The sequence below is a fragment of the Hylobates moloch genome, unplaced genomic scaffold (assembly GCF_009828535.3).
Source record: "Hylobates moloch isolate HMO894 unplaced genomic scaffold, HMol_V3 SCAFFOLD_25, whole genome shotgun sequence".
Classification (NCBI taxonomy): Eukaryota; Metazoa; Chordata; class Mammalia; order Primates; family Hylobatidae; genus Hylobates; species Hylobates moloch.
This window is the reverse complement of record NW_026652300.1, coordinates 305,908-328,420: the sequence shown is the minus strand read 5'-3', so window position 1 is coordinate 328,420 and position 22,513 is coordinate 305,908. Positions and strand designations below refer to the sequence as shown.

Below are 22,513 nucleotides of genomic sequence, written 5' to 3'. Positions count from 1 at the left end.
TCTGAATGAAAGAGAGTGGCAATAGCACCATGTTCATGTCATCCCTGCAACATCAGATTGTCCTGAACACCATTATGAAGGTCACCACATACCACTATTTGACTTAGACCACATGGTCTGGGTGAGTCAAACATGTGAGTATGAGAATGAAGATACAAACACACGCATCTCTCATACTTATGCTGTGAACAGCTGAAGACAATCTTGCGCCATTGTCCTTAGGAAGATTCCTTTTTGAGACGGATTCTCACACTGTTGCCTGGGCTGAAGCGCAATGGCTCGATCTTGATCTTAGCTCAATGCATCCTCCACATCTCAAGTTTGAGCTATTCTCCTGCCTTAGCCTCCTGAGTATCTGGGATTATAGGCACCTGCCACCACACCTGGCTAATTTTTTGTATTTTTAGTAGAGATGGGGTTTCACTATTTTGGCCAGGCTCATCTCGAACTCCTGACCTCATGATCCACCCACCTCAGCCTCCCACAGTACTGAGATTACAGGCATGAGCCACTACACCTGGCTAGGAAGATCTTAACTTACTGAGATGACCATGTGCAGGTTCAGCAACTGAGGGGCTCTTAGCAGAGTCAAACCAACAGCATCAGGATCTTCCTGTGAATTCATTCAAAAGATCGATAATCACACACTGGGTAATCATATATTGACACACTTAATGACATGATCTTTTTTAAAAATTTTTTGGATGCAGAGTCTCACTCTGTTGCTCAGACAGTGGGGGTGATCATGGCTCACTGCAGCCTTGAATTCCCAGGCTCAAGTAATCCTCCCCCTCAGCCTCCCAAGTAGCTGGGACCACAGCTGCAGCACCACAGCTGGCTAATTTTTGTAGTATTTGTAGAGACAGGTTCCCACTATGATGTCCAGGCTGGTCTCAGACTTCTGAGTTAAATGGAGCCTCAGCCTGACAAAGTGTTGGGATTATAGGTGTGAGCCACTGTGCCCAGCCTCATGAGCTCTTTCTTTACTAGAGCAGGGTTCCCAACCCCCAGGCCACTTAGGAACCAGACTGCACAGCCGGTGGTGAACCACAGGTAAGCCAAGCTCCATCTGTATTTACAGCCGCTCCCCATTACACACATTATTGCATGGGCTCTGCCTCCTGTCAGATCAGTGGTAACATTAGATTCTGATAGAAGCACAAACCCTGTTGTGAACTGCACATGCAGGGGATCTAGGTTGCACATTCCTTATGAGAATCTACTGCCTGATGACCTGTCACTCCCATCACCTCCAGATGAGCCTGTCTAGTTGCAGGAGAACACGTTATGGACTCCCACTGATTCTACATTATGGTGAGTTGTATAATTACTTCATTATATATTACAATGTAATAATAATATAAATAAAGTGCACAATACATGTGACACACTTGAATCATTCCCCAAACCATCTCCACCCTTGGAAAAAATTGTCTTCCACAAAAATCGTCCCTTGTGCCAAAAAAGTTGAGGACTGCTGGTCTAGGGGATTTCCCGCCCCACTTTTCTTCTTCCCACTCTCTGCCTAACTCCTACCCATCCTCACGTCTTGGCTTACACCACTGTCGCAAGGAAGCCCTCCATCATTACGCTATATGAAGCACACTGTCCCACTGTTGAATATCACAGCACCTCTTTTTCCCCAGATAGCAATTATTACTACTTGCATAATAGATTCATTTATTTCCTGATTTATTCATGTGACAGCTGTCCTTTCCACAGCACTAAGGATCAAAAAGGCAGAGACCATATCTCATTTGTTGACCATAACAAACATTCAATAGATATTTTCTGAAAAGGGCTGGGTTTGCACAAAAAATGACCCATAAGAAAAATCTGTGCTGACACCTGTTTTCATAGAAGGTTTACATGCTTAAATGGTTGAAAAAATGATATTATTTTAGGATATGTGACAAAGTAGGTAAGACTCATATTTCAGTGTCTGTAATACAAAGTGTATCAAAACACAGCTGCCTCCACTCCCTTAATGCTTTTGTGTTGCAGTATCAGAGTTGAATAGTTGTGACAGATACTGTTTGCCCCTCAAACCTGGAAATATTTATTTACTATCTAAGCTTTTACAGAAATAGTTTTTTTTTTTTTTTGACCTCTGATACAGAGTCCTAGACATGAATAGAAAATGGTCTCAGAAGAAAACCAGGAATATAGCTTTGAACCTACTTAGGACTTTTCTTTTAACTTGTTGACATTTAGACAAAGAAAAGACTATATGGTCCTGAGCGATTTACTAAGGTATAAATCTATTGTTTATGCTTTGAAATATAAAGCATAATACCACTTGGTAAAAAATATTCAGAAGAGAACATCACATTACAGAAAAATTACTATTCCATATAGATTTCTGTAAAGCTGGATTTTGCTTTATTAAAGTTAGGCTTCTAGCAACAATTTCTGAGGTTCAATCGGAGTCTCAGAAATGTTACCTTCCCCCCAGAGATGGTATTTGCAACTGTAATCAATCTTCCAGCATGGCTTTTCATGTTTAGATTCTAGTTGAAATGAAATAGTGTGCTGTCAACATTGATCCTTAACTTCCCACTGAAGGAATGACAAAACCACTGGGCAGGGTTGCCCCTTCTGCTCATTCACCATGACATCATCAGTAGAGACTAAGATTGCATGGATATGGGTTTGAACTATTGGGTGACTCTTCTTGTGACGTAAGAAAGATATTTATTTTCCTTTTTTTTTTTTGCCCACAACTTTTACTTACAGGAAATAGATTTTTTTTTTTTTTTTTTTTTAGGTGGTGTCTCAGTCTGTCACCCAGGCTGGAGTGCAGCAGCATGATCTCAGCTCACTGCAACCTCCGCCTCTCAAGTTCAAGCGATTCTCCTGTCTCAGCCTCCTGAGTAGCTGGGATTATAGGTGTGCACCATGACAACTGGCTAACTTTTGCACTATTAGTAGAGACGGGGTTTCATCATGTTGATCATTCTGGTTTCAAACTACTGGCCTCAAGTGATCTGCACACTTTGACCTTCCAAAGTGCTGGGATTACAGGCATGAGCCACTGCACCCAGCCTAAAAGATATATTTTAAGGTATCAGCATGAATGCTCTTTGACCCATACATGATACTCAGTGCTTACCAACCCCCCAGTGAGAAATGAAGACAAAGAACACATCTGAAGGGATTAAGTCACAATGCCTATCACAGTGGTACTACCACTAAGAGCCTATACTTACAGAATGAAACAGCACAATGGAAAATCTAAAGGCCCATGTTATGAGGACATTTTTCAAGTTAGTATTAGATAGGTTCTTACCCAGTAGCAATTTTACGCCACTAGGAATAGCAAGTAATATGCAGAAATAGGTTTGGTTATTACAATAGGGGGATGCTAATGATATCCAGTAGGCAGAGGGCAGAAATTCTGGTAAATATCTTACAATGAATAGGGCAGCCCTCACTGCAAAGAATTATGCAGCCCAGTGCCCACCCTCAATCAACAAAGAATGGTCTTCTCCCAAGTGTCAATAGTGCCAAGGGTTAGGAACGTTGTGTTAGTCCACTTACCAAATACTCCCTAAAGTGACAGTGGCCACAAGCACAGGCAAATTTAGGGGTTGAGGGAAATGGTACCCAGCTGACTCAAACAATCATAGCTAGCAACTATTTATGGTGGTTCTTCTGTTACTCTCACAACTTACATGCAAGTACGTCTTTTCTGTAAAATACATAATGCAAACCATAGTCACATAGTCACAGAAGATTGAAGAAGATCAAGAGTGTAAGCCTGCAATAAGGAACCTCCATTCTGATTTGTTTGTGTGTTCAAAAATAGTAAGTATGCATTTTTATCACCTTGAGTCTCTATAGTCTTCATAACCATCATTTGCTTGGCCATTTTTTCTCATCATTTGCATGCCACCTCCAAATGAAGTTCCAGTTGTACAAGGCTAAAAATGATTGTGATCTAAAAATGGCATTGGGGTCTGCCATCTGTTGTCCATAATTCTGAGACACAAAAAGCCCTGAAAACCAAATGATTTTTGTAATGCCCATTTTGTTGTACTGAGCATCAAAACCCAGACTGAACCATCTCGTGCCATTCATAACACCTAACGAAAGCCAACAGGAGAGAGGTTTGCAAGCTTGGATTGACAGTCTGGTTGTGTCAATGCTCTGGGCAAACACAAAGTAAAGTTGTCAGTGATTGGAAAAAGCCAACATTTGTGATGATGGAAATGTTAATTCAGTTTATCTATTCATCATCATGCAAATAAGAATTTCCTGAGAAACATTTTTTGAGTAATCTAATAACAAGTATACCAGAAGCAGATAATCTGGGCTAACAGAAAACCATAAAATAATATAGTTTCTGGAATGTCCTCACTCCTTGAGACGTCATTAAAAATGAAATGTTTTAGGTACTGCTCTTTTCCTCAATATGAAATGTATTTAATATAACCTTATGGCCAAGCAATTTTGTATTCCATCAAGAGAAGATGTGCATGTTCTTTAACTCTATGTTGGCCATATACTGATAAGCATAATAGTAATAGTAATAAATAATAATAGAATTGTGACAGTGAGAAAAAGAGCCATGCAACAGGGGTCACCTAAGTATGGTCATGGGCCAAACCCAGCCTACCACCTGTATTTGTAAATAAAGACTTATTGAAATACACCATGCCCATTCCTTTATATATCTAGTTTTGAACTACAATTGCAGAGCTGACTGTATCTTCCACAAGGCTGAAAATATTAACTATGTGGTCCCATATAGAAAATGTTTGCCAACCCCTGACCTAGATGATAGGGTAAGAATGTGTAATGTGTTAATTGTTGGCCTTGAGAATGAGCAGGTAAGACAATTTGTTCATCTAGAGAGAAAATGCTCTGAGAGAAATCCAGGTTCATGGGGCAAATGGCAATGGGAGAAGTCTTTTAAAGGGTCATTTTTCACATTGCCGTTTTGTCTTTAAAGAAGTGGTTCCTTTATCATACTTGTTCTGTAGCCATCAATACATGGTCAACTCAGAAAGACCAGTGACATCCCTGAGATGCAACCTCTTCTTAAAAAAAATGAGAGAGCAATGACATCCCTCATGCATCCTGTTACTAAAAAAATCCAAGCATCCAAAGGTCACAGATGTATGTTGCAAGTATGTGTAAAGGTATTTAACTTATTTTGAATTGACTCTTTCTGATATTAGAAATAGGAAATGTCCAGGGTATTGATGATCTGTCATTACACAATATATCACTGCATTACCACAAAAAAAATGTACTTTATTATACCACTTGTGGTCTTCCTGCATCCCACTGACAGGAATATTCATATATTTTTTCTTCAGAAATATTAATATGTTTGACTATTGAGTGTTGCCCTCCCCTGCTGAGAATGTCTTGGAAGGTAAGGTAAGGGCATATATTATCTTCCCAAAATATGCATAACTGAATTCCAGAAAACACCTGACTGTCAGGGCTTCAGATGAGATATTTGAAATCTGTATCAATATTCAGCATGTGTTACCCAACACTGTGGAAATACTCTAAATTTAATCTGGTGTCAAACCTCTATACATAAAGAACCAGTGGAATTATCAGACCAAATCAGTAACATTCCTGATTCACAGAAGCCCCTGTCTTGAAGGAGGAAAATTTTAACTGGCAGAGAAAAATAATTTTTTTAAAAAATTCCAGTCAATAGTTTCTTCATTTTGCATGGTGAAAACTCAGTCATTCTGCAAGGAGACTAGTTTATTATGGCTTATTTCCAAACCATAATAGCAATTGCTAGAATTTTTGGTGGTTGCGCCTAACTATAAAATGGCATTGATGCCTAGAATGGAACCGGATTTGAATTTATGATGAAGCAAATTCCCTAAATCAGCTAAACATAATAATGTTGACCTAATAAGGAAGAAGAATTTCAACGTAGAATTTTCTTCTGCTGCTTCCTTGTGGCTTGGGGATAGTTTCAAACTGACCAAAGAATTTGATTTGTGTTTTGCACAGTTACTCAAGCCACTTTTTGGCTTGTTCAGGGTGCGAGAATTGTTAGTCTTCCATTTATGCTAAAGGTATTGCAATATTGAATGAGTTAACTGTAATTTGATATCTCAAAAAGAATGGAAGGCATTTGGAATCATTTGATTATTCTCATTCCTGTGCTCTACAAATGGAAATGTCTTCATTTGCAAGATTACATTGGTGATACAATTAATATCCACTGTAACCAACTCTGTGTGCCTTAGGAAACAGTGAAACCCTTAGCCGTGGATCAGGCACAGTGAGACTCAAATTCTAGTTCTGTGAGTCATTACTTGCGTGATTTTGGGCAAGTAATTTTGCCCTTCTGCATCTTAGCTTGGGGGGCTTTTACATCTTGCCTCCCTAAATCCACTGTGTAATTCTCCCAAGGGAAGCCACATTTTCTTTTTATTTCCATTGTCCACAAGGTTGTGTGTAGCAGCAGACAGATGAAGTTCTTATTAAGCATTTGCAAATTTATTGTTTAAAATGTATAATGAGTTCTGAAGCTTTCTCCTGGGGAATTATGAATAGTCTTAGGGTTTAAGATTAATACAGAACTGGATATGATGACCTGTACAAAAGTATATCTTATGAATATCAACCTGGATAAAAACTGAAAATGTGAAAAAAAATCAAGGAAATATAAAGCATGTATTTGATTGCTGGCACTCCTTGGCTCACAGATCTATCACCTGAATCTTTGCCTCTGTGGAAATAGGGCATTTATGCTGTGCGTCTTCACATCCTGTCTCCACAAGTGTCCTCTTTTTTGGTAAAGACACTAGTCGTATTGGATGGGGGCCTACCCTATTCCCGTTTGACTTCATCTTAACTTTGCTAATTACGTCCACCATAACCCTATTTCCAAAAAAGGTCACATTCTGAGGTCCTGGGAATCACATGATTTTGGGGCGACTATTCAGCTTCTTACAAGCAGAATTGATGGAGAAACTGATGTAAGGTCCCTTCTGTAAGAACTGATGGGGGTGCCTAGATTATGCCCCTGAGATTCTAGGGAAGTAGCGAAATGGAAGACCAAGCTGATTGGGAGCTCACTGTCTTGTCATATCTGAGAACTGTCATAAATATCCTCATTTCTATCATTTCTCAAAGTGGCATCCATAAATCAACCCCAGGGACCTCATACAATCCATGTGAACTTACTGTTGTTCACAGCACTTTCCCATCCAATATTCTGCCAATAATAGGTTGTGTTTATGAAAAGACACTACAAGCACAAGGACTAGACTGGTGAAAGTTCAGTGGGAATTCTAGAATCCAAGGTTTCTGCTTGTAGTTAGGTATCCAGCCCCAAAAGCTCTCCAGGAAGCCTTGCTGCAAGTTACAACCACCCCATGATAAGGAGTATCTGCCAGCTGAGGCCAGAGGAATAGAACTTGCTCAAGAGGAAGCCAACACCCTGCACATGAGGACACATTATCTGTACTGAGCCCACTCCTACAGCATGCATATGTGTAATAGCTTTACCTCTCTCCTTTTCTGCTAGACCCTAACTGTTTTTGCTACCACTGCAGGATGAATTAATAAGTGTCTGCTCTAAGATTGACAGACAAAGGCAATATCAGGAGACCCTTAGAAAATAGAATCAAGGTATGACAAAAACAATCATCACTGGTTGTTTTGGGTTTGTTTGTCTCTGTTGACCAAGCTACAGTAGAGTGATGCAATCTCAGCTCACTGCCACCCCTCCCTACAGGTCTCAATCAATCCTCCTGCCTTAGCCTCCCAAGTAGCTGGGACAACACTTGGCTAATAGCCTCCCAAGTAGCTGCCATCACACTTGGTTAATTATATATATATAATTATATATATATATATATATAATTAGAGTAGAGTATATATATAAATATAATTTATATATAATTTATACAAATTATATATATAGTTATATACTATATATACAAATATATATAATTTATACAAATATATAATTTATACAAAATTTATACAAATATATATAAATTATATATATTTATATATATAAATTATATATATATATTTCGTTTTCATCATATTGCCCAGGCTGGTCTCCAACTCCTAGGCTCAAGGGATCCACCCACCTCAGCCTCTCAAAGTGCTAGAATTATAGGCATGAGCCACCACACCCAGCTTTATCATCGTTTTTTTGTTTGTTTGTTTTTCAAAGGCATACCCACAGCATCAACCCATAGAACAAATACGCTTCATCTCAGCCTCCAGCAGGAGACTCCTGAAACTGCTGCCAGGTTTTCAAGGCCAGAGCTAAGTCAGTAAACAACCTGAAACCCACTGCCTCTAGGTGATGTTAGCATGCACATGGGCTGTGACAGGCCAGTTCACTGTGAGACCTGGACCAGCACACCCCAGGAGTCCTTTGCAGAGTCACTTCCGACGCTCTGAGGGTGATTCTCCTGACACCTTACAGTTACCTTCACAAGAGGCTCTAAAACAGTATCTGTTATTCTTCACCCTTTATGTGTCTTGCCCTGCTCTTCCTTTATTAACCCAGGTGTTCATAATGACAGGTTTAACAAACAAGTTTTGATTTGATGTCTCCAGGATCTGACAGTTGGCAGATTGGTATTTGTATTTTTAACATTTTAGGCTACCAAGCAATACTTTATTCTTATCTTTTTAAATTTTAGATTAACTGGGTACATGTGCAGGTTTTTTACACGGGTATATTGTATAACACTGAGATTTAGGGTTCTAACAATTCCATTGAAAAATGATATTTTATTGAATCCATAAATGTGTACACAACTTTAAAAAAGCATAAGTGGTTAAGCATTAATTTGTTACTTTACTATTGAATAGCATCCATCTTTTTTGGTGAGCAGACATAGCAGCCCCTGCCTACCAAAATAAGAAGGGTTCGCTTAATGGGCATTAAACATTGCCTTCCTGCCGGGTGTGGTGTCTCAGGACTGTAATCCCAGCACTTTGGGAGGCCAAGGTGGGCAGATCACGAGGTCAGGAGATCGAGACCATCCTAGCTAACATGGTGAAAGCCCGTCTCTACTAAAAATATTAAAAAAATTAGCCAGACGTGGTGGTGGGCGCCTGTAATCCCAGCTACTCGGGAGGCTGAGGCAGGAGAATGGCGTGAACCCAGGAGGTGGAGCTTGCAGTGAGCCGAGATCATGCCACTGTACTCTGGACTGGGTGACAGAGCGAGACTCCTTTTCAAAAAAAAAAAAAAAAAAAATGGCCTTCCTTAAGACAGCAGGATTAATCCTTAAGACAGCAGGATTAATTATTGCATTTAGAAGCATGCCATCAAAGAGCGGCAGCTCTGAGTTTTCCATGCTGCAAGCAAGTTGATAAGTGGTGTCTGACTTATGAGGACAGTTTTTCAATTTTTGGAGTGTGGATTTTAAAAAAGTGATTTGGAGACAAATTCATAATTACTTCCTTTCAGTATAACGTTATTAATCTTGGGTAGCTGGGAGAATTTATGGAGCTTGTCAGCTCTCTCAGGTGATTATTTTTATAAATTACCTAATGTTTGATTACCACTCCCCCCACAATGGTAGTAACATTCATTAAATTAACACCTAATTTTACAGGCAGAAGTAACCTTGGGACAGTCAATGCCCAATTTTTGCCTGCGAGCTTTGGAGAATGTGAGAGTAAAGGCTGTATCCACCTGTATGCTGACTCTGTGGAGCAGGGATCCCTGGGATGGTACTGGTCCGTGGCCTGTTAAGAACCTAGCTGCACAGCAGGAGGTGAGCAGTGGGTGAAGGAGTGAAGCATCATCTATATTTACAGCCACTCCCCATCACTCTTGTTATCACTTGAGCTCTGTCTCCTGTCAGGTCCGTGGCAGCATGAGATTCTCACAGGAGCATGACCCGTATTATGAACTGCACATGTGAGGGATCTAGGCTGTGTGCTCTTTATGAGAATCTAATGCCTGATGATCTATCATGGTCTCCCATCACCCCCAGATGGCACCATCTGTGGTTGTAGGAAAAGAAGCTCAGCTACATTTTGGTGAGTTGTATTTTATTATGTATTATAATATAATAATAGAAATAAAGTGCACAATAAATGTAATGCATTAAAATCATTATAAAACCATACCCCCTCACCACAGGTCCAGGGAGAAATTGTCTTTGACAAAACTGGTCCCAAAGGTTGGGGACCACTGCTGTAGAGGATGAGGAACACCCTTTAGTAATTATAATCTCAAGACTGTGCTTTATATGCATACAATGTAGAATGATTATATCAAATCAATTAACATATCCAGCACCTTATATACTTCTCAGTTTTTGTGATTAAGAACATTAAAGCTCTGCTCCCTTACATTTTAAGTATACAATGCATTACTATTAACTTCAGTCACCATGTTGAACAATGTATCTCCTGAACGTATTTCTGCTAACTGAAACTTTGTACCCTTTAACTAACATTTCCCCATTCTTCCACCTGCACCCTCTGCCCCTGGTAACTGCCACTGTACTATTGTTTCTATGAGTTCTTAGAGTCAGTATTTTGAACCTGTTAGATACACTCAATCACTGACAGTAGATTGACAACTAATCTCAGATGCCTAATGGTTGTCAAGAAATGACTTTTTAACAAGTGGGGACATATTTGACATTTCCTGCTGTTCTATTGCCAGTTAGTTTTGAAATCAAAGACCTGAGTCTGAATACCTGTACCATGCAGGAGATCCAATGATTATGAAAATAACCAGAGGAGAAGAAATAGAGAAAGCTAGTTACCACTTTCATCAGAAGGACTAGAGAATGACAGTTACCAATTTCATGAGAAGGACTAGAGAAAGCTAGTATCACTTTCATGAGAAGTTTGTTAGGAAAGGAAAGGGGAATGTTTTACTTGAGGTCATTTAGAACTAAAAGAATTTTGCAGGAATTTAGCCCTGGAATATGTTTTTGGAGTGGAGAGAGCAACCTATGCCAAAGGACAAAATCAAAGGCAACAGTAAGGGGAAAACCGATGAACTCAGCCAATGCAGGCAATATCCCTGCTGCCCACGATGCAGCAGCAGGAATACAGGAGGTTGGAAGGAGCTGGCATTCCCTTCATTGTATCTACAGCTAAACATCTTTTCCTCCAAATTAGGTTCAATGAAATATTGTCCAACAAACACCAATGGCAGCATCATTGAACAGAGAGACGGCATATCTCAGTACCGGCAGCATCACTAAACAGAGAGATAGCATGTCTCAGTACTGAAGCTTCGGTAGCAACCAGTTGATCAATCAATCAGTGGAAAGGGCAAAACTATGAGGAAGAACATTCTGATTTTGTTTATGTGCTTTGTGTTAACAGAATTAATTAATGTACTATACAAAAAATCTCTTCTCTCTATATATATGCATCAGATGTTCCTGAACTGGCTCAAGTATACCAATCAGAATAAAAAGTCTCTGTTGTTTCTGGGCATGGTGGTTCACACTTGTAATCCTAGCTCTTTGGGAGGCCAAGGTGGAAGGATTGCCTGAGGCCAGGGGTTTAAGACCAGCCTAGCCAACATAGCGAGACACCATCTCTCAAAAAATTTAGCTAAAAATGGTGGCACATGCCTATGGTCCCAACTATTGGGAGGCTGAAGTGGGAAAATCACTTGAGCTCAGGAGTTTGACACTGCAGGGAGCCATGATTGTGCCACTGCACTCTAAACTGGGTGACACAGCGAGACCCTGCCTTAAAGTGTGTGTGTATATACATATATATATTTACTTCCTTTCAGTATAAAGTTATTAATCTTGGGTAGCTGGGGGAATTTATGGAGCTTGTCAGCTCCCTCAGGTGACAAAATTAAATGTCGAGTGCAATACTAAATCTTGGCAGTTTTAATTCCAAGATAAGACTACCTTTCTTCCCTACCCTGCCCTCAGCTAAGGCATGCTTTTTGTGGTCTTGAAATGGAGGGCACATACAGGGAAGCAACTGGCTTTCTCAACTGTCCTCCTCCCTCATTCGCCCTGCTGTGGTTACACATCTCCCTACCTGAAGAGTAGCAAGAAAGGAAGGCAAAAAGTAACATAAAGTTCTTCTGTCACTGGTATGACATGAGAACATTTTAGGCCATCCTAAAAGGCATTGTCTTAAGTTCCTGGAAGCCAGCAAGCTGGATAGCCCCCATCTGCGACTCCTGAGAGGCTGGTGGTATCTTCTGTCCCTCCAACTAATTTTCCAGTGGTGCCTCTCTGACAGGGTCTCTTCCTCATCCCAGCAGATTTTGTAAGCCAATAGTCCAAATGGCAAGAAGTTTTCCTCCTGCTGGTCTCATCCAATCATTAAAGTTATCTGGTCATGCGTATTAGTTTGAAGTACTCTGGAAGTGAAAGCTAAATGAACAAATACCCCTAGCCCGTGAACTCAGAAGTCCCTGGAGTATATCAGACAGGGATCAGATGCCAGCCCCTTGTGCCTCCAGCAGATGCACAATCAAATATCAACCTCTCTCAGGGGTGTCAATGAATCCTCCATACTGGACTGAGGCCAAGAGAATGCATGCCATGTCACTTGTCTTTGTTTCATTTAGGAAACAAGGAAAAAGAAAACCTAAATCCGCTGCGGAAGAGGTAAGGATACAATGCCAGAGAAACCTCTTCATAAGTCCCACTTCTCTTCTAACTTGAGGCCAGAGATCCATAGGGTTCCCAGCTATCTACATGGAAAATTCTTACAGGATGCCATTTTTTTTGCATATTGTTTGATGATGCTGTGATGAAATATCCTGAATATCCTGTTACCATAAATATTCCCCAGAATAATTTCTCTTAATATGTGGTTCAGGGACATTGGAGTCAGACAGACATGGCATTCTGATTCTAGCACCCACTAGCTGTGCGACCTCCAAAAAGTGCTTAATCACTTGTGACACCAGAATTCTCACCAGTAAGGCAGGCAGAAGTACAAATCCCAGGCCCCTCTAATCAGTAACCCTTTACTGATTAGTATAACGTCCCAGTGCATGTTGCCTGGCAAAAAGAAATAGATGCTTCCTTTGGCTTTTGAGAGGGCAGAAGTGAAAAGATTTTACTTTACAGAGCTATGAAAACCATGGTACTTTAAGATCATGAAAAACACAGACTTCGGTGTATGAATCTGCATAGATACTTAATGAAATTCTTCAGAGTTGAACCTACCTGATGTTGGACATTCCTATAACTCTGTCAACCATCATAGGCATCGCACAGGAATCCACTAGCTAACACTGGGCATTCTTTGTACTTAGGCCTCTCCCTAGAAAGAGCTCAGTAGAGAGACTGTTAGTAGAAAATCCTGGAGTCACACTGAAGAAGGGCAATTGCAATCAGAGATTAACAAGCAAAGACTCATTCTTAAAGACTGGACATGCAGCAATTGCATGAGCAAATTTCTAGGCTTGATAATTAGGGCCCTGAATCAAGGAACAAGAATCTCAATGCACATCAGGCAAGTGGGATGAGAGCAACACGGTGCTCACAGAAGGGTTCTCCTCTTAGCCATGCAGAAGGAATAGGACTGGAGCCCCAGAATCCAGCTTATAGTCTCTTTATTGCATCATCCACAGCTGCAAAAAATAATCTGCGGTGAGCTCTGTATACATTCACAATGGGCTCAACTATTCTCCTCCAAGCCATTTGTCACTTTCATAAAGTCTAGAAACATTAAAAAACCAAATGTGCTCTCAAATCTCTCATTTGGGGACCCTCGTTATATTTTTTTTTTCTTGAGACATAGTCTCACTCTCTTGCCCAGACTGGAGTGCAGTGGCACAGTCTCAGCTCACTGCAACCTCCACCTCCTGGGTTCAAGCAATTCTTCTACCTCAGTTTTCCAAGTAGCTGGAACTACAGGCAAATGCCACCATGCCTGGCTAACTATTTTTGTGTTTTTAGTAGAGACAGGGTTTCACAATGTTGCCCAGGCTGGTCTCGAACTCCAGAGCTCAGGCAATCCACCCACCTCAGCCTCCCTAAGTACTAGGATTACAGGCGTGAACCACCACAGTCGGCCTATTTGTGGTTTTGAATTATCATTCCCTTCCCATTCTTCAGGAACAGGTTTAATCACAGCCTTTTCCTTGCTATATTGCATTTCTATGTTTCAAGCTATAGCTGTATTATTAAATCAAAACCCAAGTCCTGGTAAATTACCTTCTTTAACTGGTATCCAAGTTTACTACAGAAGGAAGGAGTCATCGAAACTGATTGCCTCTAAGATTCTTTCAGAGTTGTTTCAATGTGGAAATTGACTTGAAATAGATGCTTTCCAAATGTTATCATTTTATGTTAATACAACCACAATCAAATAAACATATTCAATTAAAATGCACCCACAAAAGAACAAAATTAAACAGGTTAAAAAAAACATACATATATTATATATAAAGAGCTTTCATCTTAAGTTTGTTAAAACCACACATACTTCCAAAGAAACAAAAACCAGCTAAAAATAAAAAAAAAAATCCACACATGCATGTATCTATATGTGTGTGTAAAAAAGTATTAAATATATTTAAATCATAAGTAAAATAAGTCCTCACTTAACGTCAATAGATTCTCAGAACTTTTTTCTTTTCTGTTTTTTTCTTTTGAGATAGGGTCTCTCTATGGCTCCCAGACTGGAGTCCAGGGGCATGACCAGAGCTCATTGCAGCCTTGGCCTCCCAGGGTTAAGTGATCCTCACACCTCATCCTGGAAAGCAGCTGGGACTACAGGTGCATGCCATCACACCTGGCTAATTTTTGTATTTTTTGGTAGAGATGGGGTTTCATCATGTTACCCAGGCTGGTCTTGAACTCCTGAGCTCAAGCAATCCACCTTCCTTGGCCTCCCAAAGTGATGGGATTACAAGTGTGAGCTTCCACACCTGGCCAATTCTCAGAAATTGCAATTTTAAGAAGACCAATATACAGCAGGTTGTTTCATTCAATATTATTTTGTTATAAAATTGAAGAGGGAAAAATTGGTTTTGTTATGTACAACTTTGCTTGAAGTCACAGTTTCCAAAAACCTACCAATGTTAAATGAGAACCTATTGTAATCATCTTTCTTCTTAACTATGTTAATGACATGCACTTGCATTATTTTTAATATAACAATATGTAAATTTGCAAATATATACAAACTAAACATATGTAAGTTATATATGAAGGCATTTCCTCTTTTTAAAAATCACACACACGAATATATTATTTATATAGGTTATATAATGTATTTACGTGTGTACATATATACAAACGTCCTGTTTCCTTTAAGATTTTAAAAATCTTAACTATTGGAAGTACCTAAGATTCTCATTCTCTGAATTTTACCCTGTAAATTTATTCTGCTTTTCAAATGTGTTTTGTGTCACAGTTACTTGGAAAAGTCCCACAGCCTTACTGAATGATTGCTTCAAGAAAGTCAGTGGGTGAGGCAGAATTTAAATCACAATGGATCCTATGCCTAACAGCAGTCTGGCATTTCTAATATGCGTTTGAGGGAGACACTACTTTCTTTTTTAAGAGCACGTGTGATGTTCTCTGTTGAGTAAGTTTGGGAATTGTGTTAAAAAAAAATGGGAAGACCATCACTGACCACAGAAATGGGAGTTTCAAGTGAACACATGGCTTGTGGATTGAAGAAGCAAGGACCTATTCAGCACATTTTCCAGGTTAATGTGATAACCTGGGGAAGCTGAAGGAGTGGCTGTGCAACCAGTTTTCTGTTCTCTCCAGATGTTAGCTTGCACCAGGTAGCACAGGAGTTGAATGGAAGTAAAATAAAGCCAAAAACTTTCAATTCTACAAATGACTGGCGGGACCATGTTATCACTGACATGCCACACTGATATCAGAATTTCAGAAAACAAATGTTTCTTGTTTATTTTTTGAAGCTTCCTTCTCCTTATTGTTTTTACTCCCTTTATTTGGACATTCATACTTGTATTTGATTTTGATATTATCTATTCACATGTGGTATTAATTACTTACCATGTAAGAAATTTTGAAAACACATAGAAAACATAGTAATAGTTTTTGCCTTTTGGCTCTTTTTGAGAAAGGAAGACTAATGGAGGTTCAACTCTGCACCCTGATTGTTTTTAGTTATATGACTTGCGGCAAGGTACCCGACCTTCCTCAAGCTCCATTTCTTTATTTCTGTAAGAAGAAGCACTCCACTGTTTACCTTGCAAAGTTGCTGAGCCAATGAAATAAGAGATCATTTATAAAGTTGTGAGTATATACTAATTATATGAGGGCTGGTGGCTATTACAATTGTTGTTATGAAACGAGCCAGTTTCAATCATGAACAGCTAATCACTGTTTCATCTCAGACTCTCAGCACATGGACTTTGTGAACACTTCTGAAAAGTGATCAGAGCACCAAGCAACTTGCAGAAGATGTGACAGGACTAAGAGGCTTGCAGGTGAGCATGTGTTTTATTAAGAAGCAGTGACGATGCAAGGTGCACATTAGAGATGGCACTCAGCACTCTGCATGGTGAGCTCCAGCTGTGATTCCACTCAAGGAGAGAAGCTTTAGTGGGGAGGGCCAGTGGGCGCCCCTCCTTGTGGATGTGGTGCAAGACACTGAAGAAGCCCAAGATGCTGGCGTCCCCAGTTGTATCCATTATGGGCACAGGGACCCCTCACAGGTCCTGGAGGGAGGTGGCTATGCCAGAGGAAACATCAGGAGGGAAAGAAAAAAAGGAAAAGAGGGAGGGAGGGCAGAAGAGGGGGAGACAGTTTAGGAGGAGGACAGGAAGACAGGAAAAGAGAGAAGGAGGAAAGGAAGGGAAGGAAGCAGAGATGGAGGGAGTCAAGGAGGAGGACAGGAAGGAAGAAAGACAGGAAAAGAGAGAAGGACAGAAGGATGCCTCAACCACTGACTTTCTTGAAGCAATCATTCAGTAAGGCTGTGGGACTTTTCCAAGTAACTGTGACACAAAACACATTTGAAAAGCAGAATAAATTTACAGGGTAAAATTCAGTAAGGGAGTTGAGAAGGAGGAAAGGAAGGACAATAGGGAAAGAGAGAAGGAGGAAAGGAAGGGAGGCAAGAGAGAAAGGGAGTTGAGGAGGAGGTCAGGAAGGAAGACAGAGAAAGAGACGAGGAGGAACAGAAGAAAGGAGAGCGGGAAAGTAGAGGAGGAGAGCATCAAGGAAGGCAGGGAAACAGAGAAGGGGAAAGGAAAGGAGGGAGTCAAGGAGGAGGACAGGAAAGAAGACAAAGGAAGAGAGGGGGAAAGAAAGGGAGGGAAGGAGAAAGAGAGGGAAGGAGAAAGAGAGGGAAGGAGAAAGGGAGGGAGTCTAAGAGGAGGACAGAAAACAAGACAGGAAGAAAGGAGGAAAAGAAGGGAAGGAAGGAGAAAGGGAGAGAGGGGCAAGCGAGGAGGGAATTGTTTGGAGTCAGGAACCCTAAATCCTGGAACAATACAATGATAAAGGGTGGGGTGTGATGAAGCCTGAGCCCCTCTCTCAGATGGCCAGTCATGTCTAGTCAGTGAGAATCCTGGGAGGACAGAGGAAATTCTAATGCATGTTAGGATCTGAACACATGCCTCACTTTCCCACATTTCTGAAGCGCACATCCTCCCTTCATATGTGCTATTTTAGAGTAGTGTTTGTCTACTTAGGCATTAACATTATGGATATTACAAAACATGATTTTTAATCATTGGTGAAGGCTATAAAGCTGCTGCTGGAATTTCTACTTTCTTTTTATTAATTGGAAGCTACATTTTATTATTTTCATAGGTATGTCTTTAATCTGTCCATCCATTTTTTGAGAGTTGGTTTAAAAGTTAAATAATATAAGCTGTAAATACACTTTACCTTAATATGTACATTGCATTATGCTGAAATCAAATAAAATGGTCGACAGCAATAATGTCTTCCCTCCTCCCTGCAAGAATACCTGGAGGAAAGACCAGGATACAAGAACATTGACCAGTGTTCACACAAATATTAAATGTTAGGGCTGGGTGCAGTGGTTTGCACCTGTAATTCCAGCACTTCTGGGGGGTCGAGGTGGGTGGATCACTTGAGGTTAGGAGTTTGAGACCAGCCTGGCTAACATGGCCTCTACTAACAAATATACAAAAATTAGCTGGGCATAGTGGCAGGCACCTCTGGTACCAGCTGCTCCGGAGGCTGAGGTGGGAGGATCACTTCAACCAAAGAGGAGGGGTTTGCAGCAAGCCGAGATCATGCACCACTTCACTTCAGCCTGGACAACAGAGCAAGACCCTAACTCCAAAAATAAAATAAATATTAGTAAAGCTTAACATATTTGCTACTTTTTTATATTAAAATCGTAATCTTAAGTAGAAATTCTCATAAGCCCCCTCCCCACAATTAAGTAGCTGGTATACCCCAGGAGGGGGTCAATGCTCCAGACCATTGGATGCCCTTGTTGAAAGGCAGATGCTGAATCAGTTGCTCTGGGGGTAGTGGCTGGGATTCTGCATTTCTAGCGAGCTTCCAGGGAATGCTGACACTGCCAGTTCAGATCCTATCTGTTGTCCACCACTGCGGAGAAGCAAACTGTTCCTCTCGCTCAGAGCCAGATTGTAGTCTGATGGTGAAGGCATTCAAAAATAATGACCTACCCCACAAAAGTACCAGATATATCCTAGAGTACAAAGCCAGGAGTGGTGAATTCAGCCACCTATGTCAGGCTGCCTTCCAGAGCACACTGGGCTTGGAGGAAACCATCAACAGGAAAAGGTGAGAAAATTTAGTGTCTCTGAAGCAAAAAACTCCTTAGGTTATCATTGCAAAGCCAACTATACAGGGGAAGATGGCAGGTAAATCTGCAATGAGGAGCTCAAATTGAGCTCTCATCAGACAGAAGTCAGAGCTTTCTGGTCTTTCAGCATCATCAAGAAAAGTGGACAGTGGACAGCCACTGAAAAAGATGGTCTCTAGTCCAACTTATCACGTTTCATCTATGCTGGGAAAGATGTGTAACTCAGAAAAGTAAAGTGAAGAATGGGGAAAAAGGGGCTCACAGAAAACAGATATAGCAAAGTGGAAACCAAATACAATATATAACAAAAGCACAGAGACACAGGAACCAGGAGTGCAAACTAAGAAAGTTGAAATAAGCTAAAGACTTCATACAGGATGGCATAAAAATAAACACAATGAATGGCATGTGTAAGTTTGTATCTTGTGTGAAAGAAGACCATCTATTTATATGTTCCATCAGTTGTTAATGCGCTTTTGATGCCACCATACTGTAGTTTACTGGATTATTTCTATTGTATCTTACAGTTGTTAGGAAAAGCAAATTATTGTCCCATGGGGAAAACACAATTGTACAAAAAAAAAAACTATAATTCATGGAAGGAAATGCAGCATCCCCATCTGCATAGAAGCTGTCCATCTTTGGCTGTTGGAGAATTATGAAAAGCTAAAAGCTAACTTGTATGTGTACATACCACATCATTAGAAGAAAATATCATTCTTTTCCAGTCTTGCTTGTGACAGAGAAATATTAACACATTTTGTTTTTTTAAGCAGAGAAGTCTTCCATGTTATGCAAGGGCAAGTTACTAGAAAACATAGAATGTAAAACTGATAAAAAAATGATGTGAACCATGTTTTCACATCTGTGGAGAGCTGAAGTACATAAGGTTTCCAAAGTCTCTTCCACAACTGCTGTGAGGCCTTGTCATTTCATCAAATGGCACTGGGGCCTTTTTCCTCTTTGAAAAATACTTTTTGAACTTATTGACCAAACAGAAATGTGACATGGTTATGATACAAAAAAAATCATAATTATGATTATGTGTGCATCCTTTTGTTTCCAGAGAATGGAAAGAAACTGGGAGGCAGATTTCTTGACTCTAGGTGGGAATTACTATAGATACCATAGCAATGTGTGTGGAATGCATCTACTGTGGAATTGTGTTCCATAAAAAGATATGTTGGAGTCCTCTTCCCCCACTACTTCAGAATGAGACCTTATTTGGAAACAGGTTCTTGTCAGAGGAAATAAAATTAAAATGTAGTCATTAAGGCAGTCCTTAGGCCAGTAAGACTGGTGTTCTGTCAAAAGGCGAAAATTTGGACACAGAGATACACACAGAGGGAAGATGAGAGGACAAGTTACAGGGAAAGGAAAGCCACGATCAAGGTGAGGAGAGAGGCCTGGAATAAGCCCTTTCCTCACAACCGCAAAAGGAATTAAGCCTGCTGACATCTTGATCTGGGACTTCTGGCCTCCAAATCTGTAAGACAATATATGTCTGCTGTTTAGGTCACTTAGTTTGTGGTACATTACTATGGAAGCTATAGCAAACTAATATAGAAACTATGAATGACTGCATTTGAGTCACAAGTCCCTTCCGAATTTGCTCATAAATTGCCTTCTCTGTAATCAAGAGTCCTCAAAGGGAAATCAAGATTGCATTAAAAGGGGAAGCTTTCTTATAGTATCAGCTCTAAAAACACATAATTTTATTGACTGTATACTATGCATTAGTACTAAGGGCTTGACCTGCCTCACCTCCTGTATCACCTCCATTTTTACCCAGGAAGAAACAGACACAGGGACACTTTTGTCTATCACAGGTGATAAGTGTTCTTGCTGAATCCAGGCATACTCCCGTCCACCACGTAGGCACTAAACTAGAAATATACCCTAATGTTTTTACACCTGTTTTTTGTCTTTATCCCTGCTTGTGGATAATAGGGTCTCGCTATAGTGCCTAGGCATGTCTTAAACTTCTGGGCTCAAGCTACTTCCCAACCCCCACCTCCACCTCCCTAAGAGCTGGAATTACAGGTTTGAGCCACTGATTTTTTTTTTTTTTTGAGGCGGAGTCTTGCTCTGTCACCCAGGCTGGAGTGCAATGGCACAATCTCAGCTCACTGCAACCTCTGCCTCCCAGGTTGAAGCGACTCTCCTGCCTCAGCCTCCTGAGTAGCTGGGATTACAGGACCGTGCCATCACATCCGGCTAATTTTTGTATTTTTAGTAGACACGGGGTTTCACCATGTTAACCAGGCTGCTCTTGAACTCCCGACCTCAAGTGATGCGCCCGTCTCAGCTTCTCAAAATACTGAGATTACAGGCATGAGCCACCGCGCCAGACCACATTTCCAAAGTCTTAAAGTTCTCTTATTTCCGCTTCGCAAAAGGTCCAATCCTTGTCCTTAAATGTGAATATACAATATAAAGGAACACGAAATATAAACAGGGACACAAAAATATTTTCCAACGATGGCTAAAAGGAGAGAGAGAAATAAAAGCTGTTAGGTTACATTTGAACAGTTTAAAATGAAGAAAAGTCAGAGTATCCCAAAAGACAAATACCTAAGAAAGGATAACCAGCCAGACATGTTGACGATTAGTATTATTTCAACATCCTCCTTGCGCAGCTTGGCTTTGCCCTGCGGCAGAGATTGTGGATCGTCTGCGCACACTGCGCATGCGTGGCCGCTGTCCCTGTACCAGTCCGGACAACTGGGAGGCGGGCAGGCAAGGAAGGCAGAAACCCACTCACGGTCCAGGGGCTGGCGTTCCAGGCTTGGGCGAACCCCCCAGGGAACTCCGTGACGAATGCCATTTGTCTGCAACCTGATGGCTCGCAGGATGCCTCCCTGAGCATCTTCAACCCCCTCTCCCCAGTCAACAGCCCCTTGCATGGTCCCTCCATTCTCCTTCACACCCTTGATCCAAATTCGAGCAGTCAATTTGCCCCCTGGCGAGGGCCTCGGCTCTGCGCGGTCGCTGGCTGAGTAGCTTGGACCGATTCCGGTGTGAAGTGAGAAGGAACAGACGTAAAAGCATCGCGCCCGCTCGCACGGCATCCAAGGTCTGTGGCTGCCACCCGGCTAAAGCCCGAGGTGCGCGTGCGCGAAGCGGCACTACGCAGCTTGTGTCGCGCAGGCTGGAAGCAGATAGAGGAGCCTCCAGATGCGCATAAACAGAGCGGCCAAGGACGCGCGAAGACGCCTTGAGTGTGAGTGCGCGTGCGCGGGGAGGAGGGTGCGCGCGCACTTCTTCCTCGGCCTCACCCTTACGGAGAAGGCCGCAACAGGCCTGTGTCCCCGCGCTTGCCCCAGCCGCAGGCCTTCACCCACCTCATCTTTGACATGGAAGGACTTCTTCTGGATGGGTAGTCTGTGGCCACCGCCTCCGTGAGGGCGGTCCTGGGCGGGCGTGGCAACTGTCGGCGGGTGGTGAGTGGTCGCGGCGTCTGTGCGGCCCAGTACCTGATTCCGGTCGTCCTATGTGTGGGACCGGGGCACTTAGGCGCGGTCCCTTTGGACCACCGGGCGGACGCGGGGCTTTGCGTCCTCTACACAGAGCGCGGTGGGGCCGGACCTCGGTCCTCTCTTCTGTTACCCAGGCTTGCAACCTTGAGCGGTGCCCAGACTTGAGGTGTTGCACCTCACACTTGAGGGCATTAGCTGCGGGTATCTGGCCGCAGACCCTGACCCAAACGATGTATGAATGAAACGTACGCTGACAGAAAGGTATTCTCCTTTGCCTGTCCAGCTGAGTGCCCGACCGCCTGTACACCAAGAGAGGTTTG

The 22,513-nt window shown here is 41.6% G+C and overlaps 1 protein-coding gene across 1 annotated transcript in view; it reads right to left on the bottom strand.

The window, feature by feature from the left end:
* LOC131380654 (uncharacterized) overlaps positions 1-21,785 on the bottom strand; it is a 30,201-nt gene extending 8,416 nt beyond the window's left edge. Inside the window, exon 1 of the mRNA XM_058434440.1 lies at positions 21,289-21,785. Within this exon, the coding sequence (XP_058290423.1) occupies positions 21,289-21,785 (497 nt within the window). The remainder of the gene's footprint in view (positions 1-21,288) is intronic.
* Between the last annotated feature and the right edge of the window lie 728 nt (positions 21,786-22,513).